The 23,968-nt window shown below is 35.2% G+C and overlaps 1 protein-coding gene across 1 annotated transcript in view; it reads right to left on the bottom strand.

The window, feature by feature from the left end:
• C3H1orf185 (chromosome 3 C1orf185 homolog) overlaps window positions 1–23,093 on the bottom strand; it is a 42,356-nt gene extending 19,263 nt beyond the window's left edge. The window contains exons 1-3 of the mRNA XM_064279947.1: window positions 23,018–23,093; window positions 9,971–10,076; window positions 5,458–5,521 (exon numbers count right to left, since the gene is read on the bottom strand). Of these exons, the coding sequence (XP_064136017.1) occupies window positions 5,458–5,521; window positions 9,971–10,076; window positions 23,018–23,093 (246 nt within the window). The remainder of the gene's footprint in view (window positions 1–5,457; window positions 5,522–9,970; window positions 10,077–23,017) is intronic.
• Between the last annotated feature and the right edge of the window lie 875 nt (window positions 23,094–23,968).

Here is a 23,968-nt window from a genome sequence, read left to right as displayed (position 1 = left end):
TTTTTTGCTACCTTAGGAAGATAAATGTTTCTTAGACAGGATACTCATTTCCTTTAAAAAGAAAGAAGTCACAGATTGGACTTCATCAACACTAAAATTTTCTGCTGATCAAATGGTAACATTATAAAAATGAGTAGTCAAGCCAATCCAGGAAAAAAAATCACAACATATGTATCTGACAATGGACTTGCATCCAGATTACTTGAAGAACTCCTGAAAGTCACTAAATCAAAATACAAAAACAACTCAATTAAAAAATGGACATCCAACTTGGACAGACCACAAAAGAAACTACATAATGAGCCAATACACACATGAAAAGGAACTCAACATCTTTAGTCATCAGGGAAATGTAAATTAAAAGCACATGGAAATGCCATTTCACACCCACTAAAATGACTATAATTAAATATACTAATAACACTAAATGTTGGCAATGATGCAGGGTGTAATGGATTGAATTGCATTCTCCCAAAATATGTGTTATGATCCTAATCTCTGTACCTGTAATAGAATCCTGTCTGGAAATAGGGGTTTTATGTTAATGTTATATTAATGAGGTAATGCTAGAGAAAGGTGGGTTCTAAACCTAATCACTTCTGAGTTATAAAAAGAGCAGAATGGACACAGAGACATGCATGGAGAGGAAAGATACCATACGAAGACAGACACATGCCACATCTGTAAGTCCAGGAACACCAAGGATTGCTGCAGCTACTAGAAGCTGAAAGAGACAAAGAAGGATCTCCTCCTAGAGCCATTCAGAATTCTAGGCTCTAGAACTATGAGAAAATATGTGTCTGTTCTCTAAAGCCACACACTTGTGGTATTTTTGTGATCGCACCATTAAGTAACTAAGACATGGAGCAGCTGGAACTCTCGCTTTTTATTGATCAGAGTGAAATATGGTACAACCACTTTGGAAACCTGTTTGGCAGTTTCTCATAAAGTTATACGTACATCTACCCAAGCTCCCACAATTCCATGCTCAGGTATTGACCCAAGAGAAACAAAATATATGTTCACAAGAAGTCTTGTACATGAATGTTAGAGCAGGCTTATTCATAATAGCCCTGAACTGAAAACACCAAGTGCCCAACGAGATAATGCATAAACAAACTGCTGTATACTCAATCAATAGAATACTACTTATTAATGGAAAGAATAAACAGTTCTCATACACATACACCTGTTGTGATCAAGTTGATTCCAACTCATAGCAACCCCATACATCTATATTATATACACATATAACATGGGTAAACCCCAAAAAGTTGTATGAAGTGAAAGAAAGCCATAAAAGATACATATTATATGATTCCATTTACATGAGATTTAAGAACAGATAAAAACAAAACCTTGTTAATAGAAATCAGAAAGTACTTTCCTGGGATAGGAAAGGGAATTGACTGGTAAGGGACATGAGGGAACTTTCTTAGATAATAAAAATGTTCTTCTGTTATCTTGTTTTGGGTGTTGACTGACTGAGTATACAACTGTCAATGCTCACTGGGTGGAATTTCTAGGATCCCTGCATTCTATTGTAGGTGATTACACATCAATAAAATATTTTTTGAATATTTTAAGTCAATTTCACCTCAATGGTATTCTTCCCTCAAATCTAAAATCTTTAACTTCAGTCTGATCATGAGAAAAACATCAGATAAACCCAAACTGAAAGACATCTTACAAAACACATGGCCTGCACTCCTCAAAACTGTAAAGATCAGGTTAAACAAGAAAAGACAGATACTGTCACAGACCAGAGGAGACTTAAGAAACATAATGGTTAAATGGAATGTGGTAACTGGGTTAGGTCCTAGAAGAGCAAAAGCACATTTGCATCAAAACTGGTGAAACCCAAATAAAGTCAAGTTTATTTAATAGTAATGTATCAATATTGATTTATTAGTTTTGACTAATGTAATACGATAATTTAAGATTTTAATGTTAGGGGAAACTGAGTGAGGGGTATATGAGAACTCTGTGTTTATTAGCTTTGCAACTTTTATACAAATCTAAAATTATTGCAGAATAAAAAGTGCACTTAAAAATCACATCACAAAAACATAAAGATAAAAATCTTGCAGTAAGTTAACATAATATGTGCAAGGCTTTTTATAAAAATAATGCTAAAGCTTCATTGAAAAATATTAGAATAACATATATAAATGAAGAGACATACCATATTCATGGTTAGAAGATTTAATATTGTAAATAATTGGCTTTGATCTAATAATGCAGCACAATTATCCTCAAAATCCGAAAAGACATATGGAAACAAGTTAAATTGTATCCCTACTTACACCAAACACAAAAATCAATTCTAGATTGGATTAAAGACCTATGTTGGCAAAACTATAAAACTCTTAAAAGACAACACAGAAGAGTATCTACAACTTCAGAGTAAGGAAGGAAATAATAAATCATAAAGGAAAAGGCTGAGATATGAAGTTACATTAAAAATTAAAGAATTTTTTGTTTATCAAAATATACTATAAACAGAGTAAAAAGAAAAGCCATAAAGTAGATGAAGGTATTGAAATTAACAAAACTGATGAGGATTGGTATCCAGAATAAATAACTCTTTTAAAAAGTAATAAAAAGACAAACAACCTAATAGAAAAAGAAATAAAAGATTTGAACAGGCATTCCGCATAAGGGAACCATAAACAGCCAGTGAACTTTAGAAAAGACAATCACCTCATTTATAAGAAGAAAAATACGAATCAAAACCACAGTGATATACTATCAAATTGGCAAAAATTTAGAAGCCTAAAAATATCAATATTGTTGAATATATGGAACAATGTAAGCAGTAACGCATGTCTTGAGGGGATGTATATTGATAAGCTACTTTTGAAAATAATTTATAATTGTCTAATAATGTTGAGCATGTTACCCCACAACTCAGCCATTTTACTGTCAGGTATATTCCCTATAAAAATTCTGTAGAGAAACAAATGAAAACAAACCATATGTCCACAACATAAAATGAGACATATTCATACAGTGGAAAACCATATAATAGTAAAAATAATTAACTATGGCTATATGCACCAACCTGGATGAATCTCAGAAACATAATACTAAGCAAAAAACGAAAGACTATATGAAATATGGAATCCAAAAACAAATAAAATTTAATAACTCAAGGATCCTTGACATTTGTGGCAAAACTACAAAGAAAAACAAGTAAAGGGTTAACTTTAATTACAGTAGTTCCACTGAGGAACTTATTGCATATTTGTTGAATGAATAATAAATAACCTAATTAAAATTTAGTGTAGTGGTTAAGAGCTGGGCTGCTAACCAAAAGGCCGGCAGTTAGACCCCCACCTGCTCCTTGGAAACCCTATGGGGCAGTTCTACTCTGTCCTATAGGATTGCTATGAGCCGGAATTGACTCAACAGCAAAGGGTTTGGTTTTGGTTTTATATATGTACTTCTTCTATCATAGCACTTATGACACTTTTCTAATTGTTTATTTGTTTCTAGAAGTCCCTGGGTGGTGCAAATGGTTAACCCACTCGGCTGCCAATCAAAAGGCTGGAAGTTCAAGTCCACCCAGAGGCACCTCGGAAGAAAGGCCTGGTTATCTACTTTTGAAAAATCAGCCATTAAAACCCTAAAGGGCAGTTTCATTCTGACACTCATGGGGTCTCCATGAGGCAGAATCAACTCAGCAACTGTTTTTTATTTGTTTATATCAATTATTAGATAAACCCTATGAGGACATCATTACATCACTACTGCCTATCATGTGATAAGGTACTTGATAAATTCAATAAATGTTAAATGCATACATAGAAAATTTTTTTTTCTTTGCAACACAATCAGATGACTCTTCATTTGAAAGTCAGAGCTAACAACCTTTAGAATTAATTTGATCATAACATTTGCCTGCTTGAAACCCTCCAGCAATTATAATGGTATACTTTATGGTGCTATGTGGCCAGGCACTATTTTGAGTGCTTTTCACATATTAGTTCCTTTAATTTCCACAACAACTGTATGGAGGTGAAATTACCCTCATTTTGCAGATGAAGAAACTGAGACACAGAGAAGTTAAGTAACTTGCCTAAGGTTGCCCAGCTAGTAATGGTAGAGCCAGGATTCAAACATGAGTGATCTGGCTCTAGAGTCTATGCTCTTAACCATAATCTTATAATGCTTCCAGTGGATCTGTACAGCCTAGGCGTTAAAAGCCAAAATCCTTAGGGTCCTAATGAAGCTCATCATAATCACATCTCCAGGATTTTTTCCACCACTCCCTTCTGAGTCCTAGGCTCCAAACATGTCATTTTCTTTCATAGCTGAAAGCCTTTGAACATAGAATGTCCTTTGTCTTCTTTCCTCCTGACGAACTTCTATTCATTCCTCAAAATCCAACTCAAATGTCTTCTCTGTGAAACCAGTACCTATCAACAGTTGCTATCAAGTCAACTCAAACTCATGGTGAACCCATGTATGTAAGAGTAGAACTTTGCTCCATAGGGTTTTCAATGGCTGATTTTTCAGAAATAGATTGCTAGACCTTTCTTCTGAGGCACTTCTGGGTGGACTTGAATTTAAAAATCTTTTGGTTAGCAGTCGAGCTTTTGCACCACACAGGCACTCCCTTCTCTGTGAAGACTTCAAGCTCCCTTATCAACTATGTGGCTCTTATCACATTATGTTATAATTATCAGTTTACATATTTTTCTTTTCTACTACAGTTTGGGCTCATCTAGGGCTGGGCTCATAAATTATTTATTTAGCCTCAGTGCCTAAATTAGTGTTGCCATATATGAGGCACTCAATAAATGTTTGGTTAGCAAAAAAATGAACACTGAATTCAATACTGAAGGTGTATAACGAAATTCTGACTTTCTATCAGTTTATCTATTAATGATATAAGGTCATTGAACTGGTTTTGTTTTGTTTAGCCATATCATATTTTAAATTTCTACTGGTCTTGTTTACTTTATTGATATAACACTGTTTTGACACTTACCACATAACACTAATTATGTGTCTGCTCTCCTACTTTATACTACATGAGATCCTTGAGGGTAGGGGCTGTATTTTATTATCCCCAATAAGAGCTTGAAATATAATGAAGGCTTAATAAACCCTTGTTGAACTGAATTCATTACACAGTCTGAATATCTAGTCTCTGAACCTCTTTTCTCTGACAGACCTAATATTTTTTTTTCAGTTTTTCTTATGCCATTTGCTCATGATCTTTTGCTCATATCTTCATCCTCAAAATAATCCCCTATGGGTAACACTGGTTCTCAGGCTAGAGATATATAATGTTTTTCAAACTTAAAAAACAATGCTAATGACATGGTGTCAAAAGAAATTCTTTAAAAAATATTGCTATAAAATATTACTCTCTACCTGTAATTGGAATCTTCCAGTATGAAAATTTCGAGAAATAAAAACACACTGAGAATGAGATTTAGTCTTCACCTTTGCTGGTCTTTGCCTGCATCTCTTATCGGTTGCTGTTAATTTGGAATTTTGAAATATTTCTCTGAAAAATATTTTTAAAAGAGTATTATTAAACATAAATTAGAATGTAAACCAATTATTCTATTTTCCAATATTTATAAAGGTTTAAATAATAAGAATATTATTACTACATATTTCTTCTTGAAAGCACAAATCAATTTTTATACTCCCTTCCCCAATGATAACTGATTCCATTACACCTATCTTATTCATATAATGTAAATTAAGCTACTTTTTATTTTTCCAGTTTGAAGATTAATCAGGAGTCTTCAATATCCTTTCTGGTTGTGAGATAATTCATTTTAATGTTAATTAGCCTCTTCATAAATGTGCTTTTAATGGCAAAGGAAATTTTAAAAAATGACCATGCATTGGTTGATTTTGGTATTTAATAATATCTCTGGCAAAAAGTGGAAGGAAACTGAACTGAATCTAATGCTTTACAATGGAAGAATACTTATGATCTTTCATTACCCACACAACCACCACAAACAAGTGAGAGAGGGGTAAAAACAATGAAGTAGCAAGTAAAACCTCAGCTGGTGAAAGGCACATAGTTTAATGTAAGGGAATGTAGTTTAAAATAGTCATTTTAAATTAGGGACTTAAAAAATAATGCTGATTGCCTTCTCTTCTTCACAGGTACTACAAAATTTCCAAAGTATTTCAAGAGACCACAGTATGTTACTTAATGAGGTATTAATAATTAGGATTCATTCATTTGATTCAATTCACTTAACAAATAATTTACTGAGTATCTACTCTCTGTCAGGCATTACACAAGGCGCTGTCCTCGCGAAACTATCATTGCTCCTATGGAGCTTACACATTAGTAGAGAAGTCAGACATTAATAAAATCACAGGACTATGAAAAATTACAATTGTAGAAAGTATATAAAAGTTACCTGTTATTGTATGAGTATAAAACAAAGGGAATTAACATGGTTAGAGAGGTCAGGAAAGGCTTTCCTGAGGAAGGGATGACTGAAATAGGCATCTGAAGAAATAGTAACAGTTATCAGGCAGAGTATGGTGCAGAAGCGGAGATGTGAGAGGAAGAATGTTCTACGCAGAGAAAAGAACAAGTACAAAGGCCTTGTGGCCAGGTTAGGTTTGTGTAGCAGAAGCAAAGAAAGGGCAGGGGAGAGTGGGAGAAGAAACTGGGGAGTGTGCATGGGCAGATCATGTAGGGCCTCATAAGTCATGTTATTTTGTCTTTATCCTAAAAGCAGTTAAGAAGATCTTTATAATCTAATTGGGGTGGGATGGAGAGGTGGGGTGATTTGATCATATTTGCACTTGGAAAATGTCTGGCTGAATTGTGGAGAAGAGATTAAATGAATTCTACTCTGTCCTATAGGGTCGCTATGAATCGGAATCGTCTCAACAGCAACGGTTCTTCTTATCTGTTGTTAAAGCAGGGCGTCAGTTACAACTACTACTGGAGTAGTCTATATGGCAGATGATTATAGATTAGGGTGGTGACAGCTGTAATGGAGATAAATGAATATATTTAAATGATTTATAAAGTAAAATAGAACTTGGTGACGATTCAAATTTGGTGGGGGCAGGAAAGAGGTAAAGAGATACCAAGCATGTCTTCCACCTTTAGGAAAAAACTTTCCTTGACCCCACACTCTCTTCCAGCTACTGCCTCATTTATCAGTTCCCCTTCTCTCTCTCTCTCACACACACACACGCACACACGCGCGCACACACACAAAGCTCTTGAAAGAGACATCTATATTTGTCTCAATTTTCTTACCTTGTGTTCTTCTCAAATGTGAGTTTCTGAACCTACCACTTCACCAAAACTGCTCATCAAGGTCACCAATGACCTCCATAGTATCAAAGCTAAAAATTACTTCTCTAGCCTCATTCTTCTCAACTTCTTAAACACCTTCAACATAACTGGTACCACTTCCTTTTTGAAACATTTTCTAATTGTGCCTTCCTTGACATCCCACCTGTCTCTCTTCCCTGTTCTCACACTTTGTTGATTCTTCCTCTTCTGCTAGATTTCTAAATGGTGTTGGTCTAAAGGGCAATGTTGTAGGTTCTTCGCTTCTCTTTCATCAATACTCCTTAGGTAGTCCCATCCAGTCCTATGATATTAGATACCCTCTACATATCAAAAACCTAAATCTCCAGACCTGACTTCTTTCCTGAACTTCATACATGTATATTCAACTGACATTTCACATTTCCACCTGGATGTTTAATAGACTTTTAAACTTATATCCAAAACACAACTCTCAGTTTATCACCACTTCTCCAATTTGCTCTATCCTCCAATTGTCCCCTAATTTTAGTAAATGGCACTACCAACTTACTCAGCTGCTTAGGATAACAACTTAGATGCTATCATTAATTCTGCCCTTTCACTTACCTTTCCCTACCTCATTCAATTTATCAACACCCCTTCTTTTTATCTCCTCTTCTTTCACACTAGTTCAAGCCACCATTATCTCTCACTTGGGCTATGCAATAGTCTTCTAACTTGTCTCTCTGCTTTCCCTCTTACTCCATTGCAATTCAGGCTTCGAAGAGCAATAAGAAATATCTTTTAAAATACAAGTCAGAACACTCATACATTGCTAGTGGGCGTGTAAAATGGTATACCCATTTGGAAAAGTATTTGATAGTTTTTTATAAAGTTAATCAAATGGTCCAGCAATTCCAATCTTAGGTATTTCAAGAGAACTGAAAACATGTGCACAAAAGATTCATATAAGACTGTTTATAGCAGCTTATCCCTAAGAGCTAAAAACTGGAAGTGACCCAAATATCCATTAGCAGGCTAAAGGATAGCAACTTGAGGTATATTCATACAATGGAATACTACACATCAATAAAAAGAATCAACTACAGATAAATGCAACAGCATCAGTGAATCCAAAAGTATGATGTTAGGTTAAAGAAGCCAGACATAAAAAAAAAATCCATATGATTTCATTTATATTAAGTTCAAGATCAGGTAAAACTAATCCATGGTAGTCGTAGAAATCAGAATAATGATTGCCTCTGGAGCAAATGTGAGTGGTGATGCCTGGAAAGGAGTATGAGGGTACTTTCTGAGGTGACGGGAAAGTTCTATACCTTGATTGAGGTGGTGGTTACGTAAGCAAATATTTGTTAAAATTCATCAAACTGTACACTTAAAATTTGTGCACTTTATTGTATATATTTTTAAAAAGAGTGTTATGAAAATGTAAATCAGCTATAGGAGACATCGCAGTATTTAAAATGGGGATAATATTACTACTCGTGGAGCTGTTATGAAATCTAAATGAGATAACATATAAAGCACTTAGAGCAGCTACTACAATGTATTAAGCACTTGATGTTAGCTATTTCTCTGACGATAAGGTTGTTCCCCTATTAAAACTGCCAATGTCACAAAGAATAAAACCCAAACTCCTTATCCCAGCCAGAAATTCCTATGTCATCTGGCACATGCCTGTCTCCTCAACCTCATTTTGTATCAGTATCACCCTTTCTCACTATGGTCTATCCACAGAGGCCTTCTTTCTGTTCACTGAACAACGCCAAGATGATTCCCACCGTGGGGCCTGTGTACTTGCTATGCTTTCAGCTTAGAACGCTCTTGCTCTAGGTCTTCATACGCTGGGTCATTCTTTTAACCCAGGTCTCAGATGAAATATTACCTACTTGAAGAGGCATTTCCTGAACTTTATCTATCTGATCGTTATCTGTCTCCTCCCAGATATACTACAAGTGAGACAGGAACCTTGTCTGACTTGTTCAGAGTTGTATCCTCAGTACCCAGGACAATGGCAGACACCCAGTAATTATTTGTTGAAAGAATGAATAAAGGAATAATTTCTAGGTTTCTGACTTGTGCAAGTGGATGTATGGTATGTATTCATTTGTGAAGACAGGGAACACTGAAGCAGGAACATGCTTGTGTGGGGGAGAAGATCATAAGACAAAGCAAATTCTAAACTGAGTACATAATTAGAAACACCAATTTTCAGGGTTAAAAGGAACTGAGGTATCAAGTAACCTATCCTTCTTTCTCTGGCAAAGAATGATTTTTAGACCATCCCAGAGCATTCCTGTCAACAAATTTCTTATTACATATCTCCAAGAGAAAGGGAACCTTCCTCTCTCAATGATGTTTTAAATCTCTAAAATGGAAATCAAATTTTTTTCTAAATGTCTAGCCTGATAGTCCAAACCCACGTCATCTAGAGAACAAAATGATTCTCATTATTCCTCAAAATTTTAGTGCATGAAAATTGCTATTATGCGACTCTAGGACTTCTCTTTTCAGGCTATTTCAAACATGTAAAGCCTCCCTAACCCTCACTAAAGGGCCTATAACTCACATCCCAAATTACAGAATCAATACTCATATAGTTACTTAAGTTTAATGTCATCTGAAAAAAATCCTTTATTGAGTTTATGAAAGAAAAACAAAGTTAACAAACAATATAATAAATCCTACCTTCGTTTGCAAATCAGGAACCACAAAGCTGATGCCAAAGCAAAGAAACCAATTCCCAAAATAACAGCACCAGCAGCCAGAAAATAGGTTAAGTAGTTAAAGAAACCTATACAAATAAATTATAAAAGAATATTTCATGCATGTATTTTCATTCTCTAGGAAATATTAAATAATATTTCAAATTATATAACATAATATAGTATCAAGACATTAATCAGGAGGTTTGGAGACCTGAAGTCTAGTCCTATGCAATTTAATAAACTTTGAGACCCTGAGTTAGAGAATTACACAGGGCATCCTGCTGATTAGGACCTCGGGCACACTTCTCTGACCCTGCCAGGATCTGAAACCTATGTTTTGTTTTTGTAACAGCAGCCACCACCTTCTTTTTCTATCTGGTTTTCTCCCTTCCCAGTCCAGCTGTGGATTTGTTTGCTATTTACCCAGCAACATTCCTTGCAGTCTGCCAACATAAGACCCTTTTCATTTTAAGAACTGTATTATCTACACTACTAGGAGGCATACGAGGGTAGCAAAATAACAAACCTGAGGAATTTTTAAGATCCTAGAAATCTTCAAAAGTTTTACCTCTACTTTATCTCAGGAGCAGTAAAAGATCATAGCCAAAAGCTAGGTAAAAACAACATAACAGCAGGTTTAATAACTGGAAAACCCTACAGGAATTATACGGTATAACCCTTAGTAAAATTAAGGCCTAGTAAGGCCCAGGTAGGAGAAGTAACTGAACTAAGGTTGCACAGCAAATTAAATCCAGTCCTCTGTTTTTTCTATCCACGCTACCAGTTAATACTGGTGTATATTAAAAAGAATAAAGAAATCATGAGGTGATTACAGTCAGGTTGGTCAAGCCTTCATTAAGATTCTGAAAGCTGCTACCTAAGCATAAAACAAGCTGCGGAAAGCTTTCACAAAAGGTTGTATGAAATGAAGAAAATCAGACTCGAAAGAGAAACTAGCCTACAGGACTAACTGCCTTAACCACTATTCCACCACAGCTCCATAAATTGGAAAGGAGGAGTAAAACTATCTTTACTTGTAGATGACATGATCATATATATAGGAAATCCCAAAGGATCCACAAAAAATACCTACTAGAGTTAATAAGCAAAGTCAGCAAAGTTGCAGGGTAGAGAGCAACACGCAAAAATTAGTTGTCTCTATACACCAGCAATGAACAATCCAAAAAGGAAATTAAGAAAACTACTACATTTACAATAGTATCAAAAACAATAAAATGCTTAGAAATAAGTGTAACCAAGTAAGTGAAAGACTTATACATTGAAAGTTACAAAACATTGCTGAAAATTTTTAGGGAAGACTTAAATAAATATAAAAATATTCTATGTTCATGGTATGAGTTGGAAGACTTATTAATAATGTAAAGATGTTAACACTACCCAAAGTGATCTACAGATTTAAAGTGTTGTTAGGTGCCACTGAGTCCATTCTAACAGCGACCCTATGTACAACCGAATGAAACACTGCCCAGTCCTGTGACATCCTCCAGTCGTTGCTATGTTTGAGCTCATTGTTGCAGCCACTGTGTCAATCCATCTTGTTGAGGTTCTTCCTCTTTTTCGCTGACCCTCTACTTTATCAAGTACAATATCTTTCTTCAAGGATTGGTCCCTTCTAATAACATGTCCGAAGTAAGCAAGACGAAGTCATGCCATCCTCACTTCTAACGAGCATTCTAATGGTACTTCTTCCAAGACAGATTTGTTCATTCTTCTGACAGTGTATTCAATATTCTTTGTCAACACCATAATTCAAATGCATTAACTCTTCTTCAATCTTGATTATTCGTTGTCCAGCTTTCCCATACATATAAGGTAATTGAAAATACCATGGCTTGGGTTAGGAGCGCCTTAGCCCTCAAAGTGACATCTTTGCTTTTTAACACTTTAAAGAGGTCTGTGCAGATTTGCCCAACGCAATATGTTGTTTTCTTGACTGCTGATTTCATGGACATTGACTGTGGAGTCAAGGAAAATGAAACCCTTGTGAATTTCAATCTTTTCTCCATTTATCATGATGTTGCTTATTGGTCCAGTTGTGAGGATTTTTGTTTTCTTTATGTTGAGGTACAATCCATACTGAAGGCTGATCTTCATCAGTAAGTGCTTCAAGTCGTCTTCGCTTTCAGCAAGCAAGGTTGTGTTACCTGCATATTGCAGGTTGTTAATGAGTCTTCCACCAATCCTGATGCCCATTCTTCTTCCTATAGTCCAAATTCTTGGATTATTTGCTCAGCATACAGATTACATAGGTATGGTGAAAGGATACAGCCTTGATGCACATCTTTTTGGATTTTAAACTACTCAGTATCCCCTTGTTCTGTTCGAATCGCTGCCTCTTGGTCTATGTACAGGTTCTGCATGAGCACAAGTAAGTGTTCTGGAATTCCCATTCTTTGCAATGTTATCCATAATTTGTTATGATCCACACAGTTGAATGTCTTTGCACAGTCAATAAGACACAGGTAAACATCTTTCTGGCATTCTCTGCTTTCAGCCAAGATCCATCTGACATCAACAATGATATTCCTTGTTCCAGGTCCTCTTCTGAATTCAGATTGAACTTTTGGCAATTCTCTATGCACTGCTGCAACTGTTTTTAAATGATCTTCAGCAAAATTTTATTTCCATGTGATATTAATGATATTAATTAACAGATGTCAGAAAAGACTCTGAGCAAGAGACTCTGAAACTTGTTCTTTAATGTACAGTAGCTAAAGTGAATAAAGGAAATAAAAGAGCTGAACATAAGATTTCAAAGGGCAGCTTGAGAGGACAAAGTGAACTATTATAATGAAATGTGCAAAGACCTAGAGTTAGAAAATCAAAAAGGAAAAACATGCTTGGTGTTTCTCAAGCTGAAAGAACTGAAGAAAAAATTCAAACATCAAGTTGAAATGTTGAAGAATTCCGGCAAAAAATTGAATGACACAGGAAACATCAAAATAAGATGGAAGGTAGGTCAATTGGCATAACAAAATGAATTAAGAAAATATTCTGCATCCCACCTTGGTGAGTGGCATCTGGGGTCTTAAACACTAGCAAGTGTCCATCTAAGATGCAGCAACTGGTCTCAGCCCACCTGGAGCAAAGGAGAATGAAGAACACCAAAGACACAAGGTAAATATGAGCCCAAGAGACAGAAAGGGACACATAAATCAGAGACTCCATCAACCTGAGACTGGAAGAACTAGATGGAGCCTGGCTACAACTGATGACTGCCCTGACAAGGAACACAACAGAGAATCCCTGATGGAGTGGGAGAACAGTGGGATGGAGACCTCAATTCTCATAAAAAGACCAGACTTAGTGGTCTGACTGAAACTGGAGGGACACCAGAGGACATGGTCTCCAGACCTTCTGTTAGGCCAAGACTGGAACCATTCCCAAAGCCAACTCTTCAGACAGGGATTGGACTGGACTGTAAGACAGAAAATGATACTGGTGAGGAGTGAGCTTCTTGGCTCAAGTAGACACAAGAGACTATGTGGGCAGATCCTGTCTGGAGGCGAGATGAGAAGGCAGACGGGGACAGGAGCTGGTTGAATGGGCACTGGGAATACAGGGTGGAGCAGAAGAGTGTACTGTCATATTAGGGGGAGAGCAGTTACGGTTACATAAAAAAAAAAATAGCAAGGTGTATATAAATTTTTATATTGGAGAGTGACTTGAAAAGTAAACTTTCACTTAAAGCATAATAAATAAAAAAAAAGTAAAGATGGAAGAAATACACAGAGTCACAGTATCAAAAAGAATTGGTTGATGTTTAAGCATTCAGGAGGTTACTGAAGGTAGAAGTTCAAGTTGCACTGAATGCATTAGTGAAAAACAAGGCTCCAGAAACTGACGGAATACCAACTGAGATGTTTCAACAAATGGAGGCGACACTGGAAGCTCTCACTCATCTGCGCCAAGAAATTTGGGACGGAGGTACTTGGCTTAACTGACTGGAAGAGATCACTATTCCAAAGAAAGGTGATTCAAAGAAATGTGAAAATCATCAGACAATATCATTAATATCACACACAAGGAAAATTTTGCTGAAGATAATTAAAAAAGAAATCTAATGTAATCCCTATCAAAATGGGTGCTGATCTTCAAAGCCATATAGAATTGTAAAGGGCTTGAAGAGTCAAAACCATCTTGAAAAAGGAGAATTCACACTTCCCAATTACTAAATTTATTACCAAGTCACATGAATCAAAACAGTGTTACAATAACGTAAGGACAGACATAGAGACTGACAGAACAGAATTGAGATTCCAGAAATAAACCCAGACATCCATGGCCAATTTATTTTTGACATGGGTACCAAGACCAATCAATAGGGAAAGAACAATCTCTTCAACAAATGATGCTGAGATAACTGGATAGCCACATGAAAAAGAATGAAGTTGGACCCCTGCCTCACATCATATGCAAAGATTAACTCAAAATGATAAATGACTTAAGTGTAAGAGGTAAAACTATAAAACTCTTAGAAGAAAACACATGGGTAAATCTTCAGGACCCTGGAATTGGCAATGGATTCTTAGATGTGGTATCAAAAGCATGAGCAACAATAACAAAAAAAAAAGAGATAAATTAAAAACTTTTGAGCGTTGTCTTAGTTATCTAGTGCTGCTATAACAGAAATACCAAAAGTGGATGGCCTTAACAAAGATAAATTTATTCTTTCACAGTCTAGGAGGCTAGAAGTCTGATTTCAGGGCACCAGCTCCAGGGGAAGGCTTTCTATCTCTGCCAGCCCTAGGTGAAGTCCTTGTCATCAGTCATCCCCTGGTCGAGGAGCTTCTCAGCACAGGGACCCCAGGTCCAAGAGACATGCTATGCTCCTGGTGCTTCTTTCTTGGTGGTATGAGATCCCCATGTCTTTCTGTTTGGTTCTCTCTTTTATATCTCAAGAGACTGGCTTAAAACACAACCTAATCTTGTAGATTGAGCCCTGCCTCATTAACATAACTGCTGCTTTCCCATTTCATTAACACCATAAGATAGGATTTACAACATATAGAAAATTGTATCAGGTGACAAAATGGTAGACAGTCACACAAAATTGGGAATCATGGCCTAGCCAAGATGACACATATTCTGGGGGACACAACTCAAACCATGACAAGCATCAAAAGACATGATCAAAAAAGTGAAAAGGCAATCCAAAGAATGGGAGAAAATATTTGAAAATTATATATCTGAAAAAGTTTTACTGTTCAGAATATATGAATAAGTTTTATAACTCAGGAACAGAAAGACAAATGCCCCAATTAAAAGAAGAAAAAACAGAAAATAACAAATATTGACAAAAATATACAGAAATTGGTACCTTCAAACATTGATGGTGGGAAAGTAAAACAGTGCTGCCACTGTATATTAAGAAATTAAACACAGAATTACCTCAAAATGTTAAACACGGAATTATCATATGATCCAGCAATTACGCTCCTAGGTATATACCTAGATATATACCGGAAAGAACTGAAAACGAGTACTTAAATACTGTGTAAGAATGTTCACAACAGCACTATTCGTAATAGCCAAAAGGTTAAAACAACACAAATGTCTATCAACGGATAAATGGATACACAAAATGTGGTATATACATATAACAGAATGTTACTCAATCATAAAAAGGAAGTACTGATACATGCTACAACATGGACAAACCTCGAAAACATTATGCTAAATGAAAGAAGCCAGACTCAAAAGATCACATATTGTAGGATTCCATTGATATGAAATATCCAGAATAAGTAAATTCATTTAAAAAAAAAAAAAAAAAGGCAGATTGCGGTAGGTGAGGGAATGGTGAATGACTGCTTAACAGGTACAGGTTTTCTTTTGTGGTGATGAAAACATTTTGGAGCTAGGTAGAGGTGGTGGTTGCACAACACTTTGAATGTACAAGATACCACAGAATTCTACACTTTAAAAGGGTTAATTTCATGTTATGTGAATTTCAACTAAAAAAATAACAAAAAAAGCAGATGGAGTAAACTCTTTTTGAACACAGTTAAAGAAAAAAATTAATGAAATGGGAAATTCGCCCAATTAGATGAAGAAATGAAAAATGATGAAGAAATTAAGAGACATGGATTAATGTTAGGCATCTTTTCATGTTCTTATTTGCTACCATATTATCTTCTTCAGTGAAGTATCTGTTCAAACCTTTTGCCCATTTATATATTGGGTTGCTGAGTTTTAAGACTTCTTTACATGTTTTGTATACAAGTCCTCGGTCAGAAATGTGATAGGCAAATATTTTCTTCCAGTGTGTGGCTTGTCTTTCCAAGTCTCTTAATAGTGCCTTTCAGAAAATAAAACTTTTAATTTTGATGAAGTCAATTTATCATTTTTTCCCTTTATGGATTGTGCTTATGGCGTTATATCTAAGAATTCTTTGTCTAATGCAGATCACAAAGATTTTCTGTTTTCTCATAAAAGTTCTATAGCTTTGTTTTTTACATTTATTTTATGATTCATTTTGATTTAATTTTTGTATAAGAAAATGAGTTCTTTTCTTTTACATTGGATATCCAAAAGCTCCAACATCATTTGTTGGATATATTTTTGTCAGTTTTTTTCTGGACTCTCTTTTCTGTCCCACTGATTCATGTCATCTATCCTTTCACCGGTAGCAACAACGTCTAGCATTTTTACAGCTAATATCATACGCGAGGTGCTATTCAAAGTGCTTTACATATATCAACTCATTTAATTCTTACAACAACCCTATGAATCAAATAATATTATGCCCTCATTTTACAGATGAGAAACTGACTTGAGGCAAAATGAGTTAAGTAACTTGCTCAAAGGCATTCAACTGATAAGAGAGGGAAGAGTACTAGTTTAAAGCTTGCTAAGGTCCTTCCTTATCTAGACTGGGTGAAGAACAGAGACACTGGATATCTACATATTTTGTTAGAAACAATAATTAAATATGAATGTTAAAAGTTTAAGGGTATCATAAAAGAGAATATCTAACTGGCTAAGAAACATAATTTATCTCTGGGAAATGTAAATCAAGCCACAAGGAGATACTACCATCATCATCCAAAATGCCTGAAATGAAAAAGACAGAAAATAATCAAGTGTTGGTGAGGAGGCAGAATAATTTGAATTTTTATTCACTGCTGCTGGGAAGTAATTTGGTATAATACCTTGGAAAACTGTTTGGCACGATCTATTAAAGTTGAACATACACATACCCTATGACCTAGCAATTCAACTCTTAGGCACATATCCAACTGAAGTGCATAAATATGTTCATAAAAACATGTGCTAGAATGTTTACAGCAGCACTGTTTGAGACAGCAAAAAACTGGAAACTGCCCAAATGTCCATCAACAGTTGAATGGATAAGTAAAAAGGTGAATGGATTATTCCAAGGCAATGGGAAAGAATAGCTTGCAAGCAAGCACAACCAAAATGGATAAATTTTATAAAGATAATATTGGGCAAAAGAAACCAGAAATAAAATACAAACACAACCATCAGGGAAACTTCGGAGATGCTCGTAATATTCTGCTTCTTGACCTGGGTGCTGGTTATATAGGTGTGTTCAGCAATGACAAAGCTGAGCATTTATGATTTATGAATAGAATAGCTCTACATATCTCAATATGAATAGAACTGAAAGCCAATGTTCAGTGAAAAAGTTCTATAAATTTATATTTGATAATTGTGATTATGCACTGATTCCATTTATACACATCAAAAAACCCACAAAAATAATATTATATTTTTTACAATTAACTATAATAAAAGCATTAAAATACATCAAATTCATGACATTAGTTGCCTCTGGGGAGGAAATGAGGAGAATGTAACTGTGAATGGAAATATAAACTTTGACTTTATAACGTTTTATTGATTTAAAGAAAAAAAAGCTAAAAATCTGAAGCTTATGTGCCAAAAAAAAGTTTATTTAAAAAAAAAAAATTTTTTTTTTTTATTTAAGAGGAGATTAAATGAGTGTTAAGTTTGTATTTTTTTTTAATCTGGTTTACTTAAATATTTAAAGAATGTAAAAGCTGTATGATCTCAGTTTTGTAAAAAAAAAAAAAGAGGAATAAATTAAAGAAAAAGAAATATATTTGTATAAGGAAAAAATCAATACTGGTTATTCCTGGGGTAAGAGCTTATAGAAAAAATTTCCACTCTAGACTTTTCTGTGTACTAAAATTTTCTATTATAAATATCTGTAACTTAGAAATTCAGGAAAAAAAAAATTTTGGAGCTTTAAATGTTATTCCTGAAACCTTCACTTAGATGCTACAAGTCTCCTTGTAGCACCTGCTCTATTTTTATCACTGTGTTCATAGCTCACTTAGCGTCCTACTCCTGAGCATCTCTGCCCTCTGCCCTGCCCTCTCAGCCCCTTTTTAAATTCTCCATTAGGGCAGAAAATAGGTATGATCAGTATGTCATTCCAGTCCCTGGTTTAAATGGGTCACTTACATCTTGGGGGAATTCCAATGGTTTATTAAGAATCTGAAAATTCTCAAACCACTTTACTAAGGAAAAGGCAAATTACATATTTGCTAACAGCTTCAACAAGTCACAATTTCTCTTTAAATCAGTCTGTAAAATGAGAAGGCTTGACTCTGACCACTAAGGCTCTCGCCCACTCTGAAGGTTCAATCAATATTATAAAGCAACATATAAAAAGGTAGTATTGTGACTTTCTTGACCTTGTCCTAAACTATCCTATCAAAAGTAATGACTCTTGTTTCACTATCTTTAATAATCACTATCATAAATAATCTTCTTTATTTATTGGTTTATTGTCTATTATCTGTTGTCCTCCACTAGAACATAATTCTTATTCACTGAGAGCTATGGCTGCTAACCAAGAAGATCGGCAGTTCAAATCCACCAGCTGCCCCTTGGAAACTATGGGGAGGTTCTACTCTGTCCTAAAGGGTTGCTATGAGTCAGAATTGACTGAACAGCAATGGGTTAATTGGTTATGGTATCCTCAGAGTTCAGAACAATGACAGGTTACTCAAGAAATGATAGCGTGTTCAGTGAATGAACAATAGGTACCACGCTAGATGCTAATATTACAAATATGAATAATATAAGGTTCTTGTCTACAAGAAGCATGTTGTTTACTAGGAAAGACATACATGCACAAAAAAGAGGTGTGGTAAAAAGTATTATAGGTGTTATAGTGGGAGAAATAAGTACAAAATATAAACATAGGAAGATATTCCGTTAAAAACAAAACCTGCTGCCGTGGAGTCAATTTCCGACTTATAGTGCCCCATGGGGTTTCCAAGGAACGGCTAGTAGATTCAAACCACCAACTTTTATGGTTAGCAGCCAAGCTCTTAATCACTGCGCCACTAGGGCTCCACAGGAAGACAGGGGAAAGTTAAAAAGAAAAGGCTCTTTAATTCAGTTACATATTGCCTGAAAACATTGTACTGCCAAACCTTTGCCAAGAACTGTTGATTAAAAGACAAGTAACATATGATGATGGAGCTTACAGTCTGGGAGGGAACAAAACATTTAAACACTATATTTATATACATATTCTATGAAAAAATATACTATGATAATGACTAGTTAATGGTGCTAAGATAACAGAGAAAGTTTGTCCCAGTGCAGACACAGTTTCCTAGAGATGACACCTGACCTGAGTCATAAAGAATAAAAGATAGCTAGCCAAAAAGACTGTCTTAAACCTGGTTATGACTTTCCTGTCTTAAAATAAGCAAACAAAACTCTCTCTTTAGCCACAGCACTCTCCAGTTTACAATCTACCCTTCTCTTGCCATTCACAGCCAAAATTCTTAAAACAGAAATTTCTACTTCCTCACAACTTCTACTTTTAAGGTTATTAATAACTTCATTAACACTAAATCCAAAGGTCACTTTTGACCTTTCTCTCCTTGAAATGCCTTGCCTTGGCATCTGTGACCTAAATTCACTTGTTTTTTCTCCCATTACTCTGTCTACACAAACTGCCTTTGTAGGTCACTCTTTCTCAGCATATCCTTTAACTTAAATATTAATTAACTAAACCAGAATTACTAGGTATTTGTACCTGGAATGTTTTCAGATTATTTTTTTGCAAGGCTTCCAGAACTAGAAGTCCTACTTTATTTTCTGAGTGTTCACAAATTACCTATTTATTATACTCTTCTAGAATTTTTCTGGATTTCAGCCTCAGGCTTATGATTTCTATAAATGGTTTAGTCCAATTTAACAAACACCTATTAAACACCAAATATGTGTGAAGCACTGTGTGGGGCACAAGGGGAAGAGAATGAAAGCTATTTAGATAAGAATCCTTGTTTTGAAGATTTAAAAATCTATAATAAAATATAAGCAGGGCTGAAATGCAACAAATATATAATGTATGACCATGTTGACTGTTTATAATTGGTGTCTGCTCTGATTAGGTAAGGCTAACTGGATCTGTAAGCTTGGGAAAATTAGTTAATATCTTGGTTGGATTTCAAAGTTCTCATCTGAATCATACTGTCTATATCCCAGAATACTGGTAAAGAATAAATAATTTTACAATGAATTAATAGCATAATAAATAGAAAGACATCTTAAAGTTAACATGCATATACCAGGCAATAAATTAAGTCTCAACATATTTTATAAAATCATTACTATACATACCACATTCTCTGACGACAACATAATTTCCCAGTTAATAACAATAATATAGCCTAAAAAATGCTTCCACATTTATGGAAATTTAAAATTACACTCTAGAACAACTCATGCATTAAAGGAGAAATCAATGGAAATTAAGAAAATAAATAGAATTAAATAATAATAAAAGTATTATGCATAAATACTTGCAGGAATAAAGCTGGACCCAATTTAAAGAGAAACATACAGCCTTAAATGCATATATTAGAACGGAAGGCTGAAAAATAATGAGCTTAGCATCCAAATGACAAGTTGAGAAAGACCAATAAATAAATCCAAAGAAAGCAGAGTAGGGCAGATACTAAAGATACAAAAAAGCAGATATTAATGAAAGAAAAATTAGGATCCTTGATAAAGACTAATAAAACTGACAAATCTTTTATAAGGTTAATCAAGTGAAAAATAATTGAAAGCAGGAACACAGGTACTTGTACACCAATGTTCACTGCAGCACTATTCACAATAGCCAAAAGGTAGAAATAGCCAAAGTGTTCATCAACTGATGAATGGATAAATGAAATGTGGTGCATACATACAACGGAATACTACTCAGCCATAAAGAGAAATGAAGTCCTGATACATGCTATAACATGAATGAATCTTGAAAACATTCTGCTGAGTGAAATGAGTCAGTCACAAAGTGATAAATATTGTATGATTCCACTTATAGGAAATACCTAAGATAGACAAGTGTATAGACACCAATGTTTATTAGTGGTTACCAGGGTGAGGTGGGAGGGAAGGAAAAGAGAGGCTCACTGCATAGGGCACAGAGAGCTTCCGTTAAAGGTAATGGAAAAACCTGGAAAAAATGGTAATGGCTGAACAACATGATAAATGTAACTAACGACACTGAATTGTACACATGAAGAACGCTGAAAAGGTAAGGCTACACATATGATTTGCTACACATATATTTATCAAAATAAAAAGTTAAAAAATTGAAGATATTAAAAAATATTAAAAATGAAGAAAATGATTACAGAAATAAGAGATTAAATAAGAAAATACTTAAAACAAATTTGTTAACATTTTTAAAACTTATACAAAATGATATATACCTAAAAATGACTTACAAAAAAATGACTCAAGAAGTAAAGAAAACCTAAATGAACATGTATCTATTAAACTGAATTAATAGTTATAATATTTCCACCAAAGAAAAAAGCAGGCCCCAATAACTTTACAATTCGTACTGTATACCCATGATTCAAGTATCTTATCTTATACAAGCTCTTCCAGAGAATAAAAAGAGATTGCTGGCTGTTTATCCAAATACATATTCTTCTTCTTGCCAAGCAGAAAGCTAGACTACATTTCCCAGCTTCCCATACCATTAGGTGAAGCCATGTGACTGAATCCTAACCAATGGAATTTGAGTGGAAGTGATGTCATAAAAGCCTCTTAATCACCTCTCTCCATATTCCTTCTCTTGGACTTGGCTGACTGAGTTGGAGATGATCCGCAGGGAAACCCTGAAAGCCATGTGTCATCAACCATTGAATCTGACATATTCATAGCACACTCAACCCAACAACAGCAGAATGCACATTCTTTTCAAGTGTACGTGGTACAGTCTCCAATTTAGAAAACTCAATAAGCACTTTGAAATTATCCATGGATAAAAAGAGGAAGTTTCAAGGGAAAACAGAAAATATTTTGAACTGAAGTTTTCATTTTATGAAAACACAACATAACAAATTTGTAGGTGCCACTAAAGAAGTACTTAGGCGTAAATCTGTAACAAACAATGCCAATATTAGAAAAAATAAGTCTCAAATCAATGTTGTTAACAGCAACAATAAGAGGAGATTAAACTCAGTAAGAAGAAAACGATCAGTGAAAATCAGTCAAGTAAAAAACAGAAAATAATAGAGAAAAATCAACGAAACCAAGAGCTGGTTCTTTCAGAAGATCAATAAAACTGATAAGCTTCTAGCTGGACCGATCAATAAAAAAGACAAAGCACAAATTACCACTATCAGGAATGAGAAAGGTAACATCACTACAAATCCTACAGATATTAAAAGAAAAAGAAAGCAATATTAAGAACAATTTTGTGCTGATAAATTCAACAACTTAGATGAAATGGAAAAAACTCTTTGAAAGACACAAATTTCCAAAGCTCTCTAAAGAAGGAATGTTGTTCTCATTGTTGTTAGGTGCTATCGAGTCAGTCTCAACTCATTAACGACCATATGTACAACAGAACAAAACACTGCCCGGTCCTGCAACACCCTCACAATCTTTGATATGCAAGAGCCCCTTGCTGCAGCCACTGTGTCAGTCCATCTCATTAAGGATCTTCCTCTTCTTCGATGACCCTCTACTTTACCTAGCATGGTGTCCTCCTCCAGGAACTGGTCCCTCCCGATAATAAGTCCAAAACAAGTGAGATGAAGTCTCCCCATCCTTGCTACTAAGAGCATTCTGGCTGTACTTCTTCGAAGACAGACTTGTTCCTTCTTCTGGCAGTCCATGGTATATTTGGTATTCTTTGCCAACATCATAATTCAATGGCATCAATTCTTCTGCGGTCTGCCTTATTCATTGTCCATCTTTTGCACACACTTATGAGGTGACTGAAAATACTATGGCTTGGGTCAAGCTCACCTTAGTCCTCAAAGTGGTATCTTTGCTTTTTAATACTTTAAAGGGTCTTTTGCAGCAGATTTGCCCAATCCAACATGTTGTTTGATTTCTTGACTGCTGCTTCAACGAGCATTGATTGTGGATCCAAGTAAAATGAAATCCTTGACAATTTCAATGTCTTCTCCGTTTATGATGATGTTGCTTTTTGGCCTAGTTTTGAGGATTTTTATTTTCTTTATGTTGAGGTGCAATCCATGCTGAAGGCTGTAGTCTTTGATCTTCATCAAGTGATTCAAGTCTTCTTCACTTTCAGCAGCAATGTTGTGTCAGTAGCAGGTTGTTAATGAGTCTTCCTCCAATGCTGATACTGCCTTCTTCTTCATATAGTCCAGCTTGTTGGGTTATCTGTTCAGCATACAGACTGAGTAAGTGTGGTAAAAGATACATCCCTAACATACAACTTTCCCGATCTGAAACCACATGGTACCCCCTCATTCTATTAAAACCACACAGTATCCCCTTGTTCTATTCCAATGACTGCCTCTTGGTCTATGTACGGGTTCCGCATGACACAATTAAGTGTTCTGGAATTCTCATTCTTTTCAATGTTATCCATAACTTGTTATGATCCATGCAGTCAATAAAACACAGGTAAATATCTTTCTAGCATTCTCTGCTTTCAGCCAAGAGTCAT

Source organism: Loxodonta africana, chromosome 3 (genome assembly GCF_030014295.1).
Source record: "Loxodonta africana isolate mLoxAfr1 chromosome 3, mLoxAfr1.hap2, whole genome shotgun sequence".
Taxonomy (NCBI): domain Eukaryota; kingdom Metazoa; phylum Chordata; class Mammalia; order Proboscidea; family Elephantidae; genus Loxodonta; species Loxodonta africana.
This window is presented reverse-complemented; position numbering and strand designations above follow the sequence as displayed.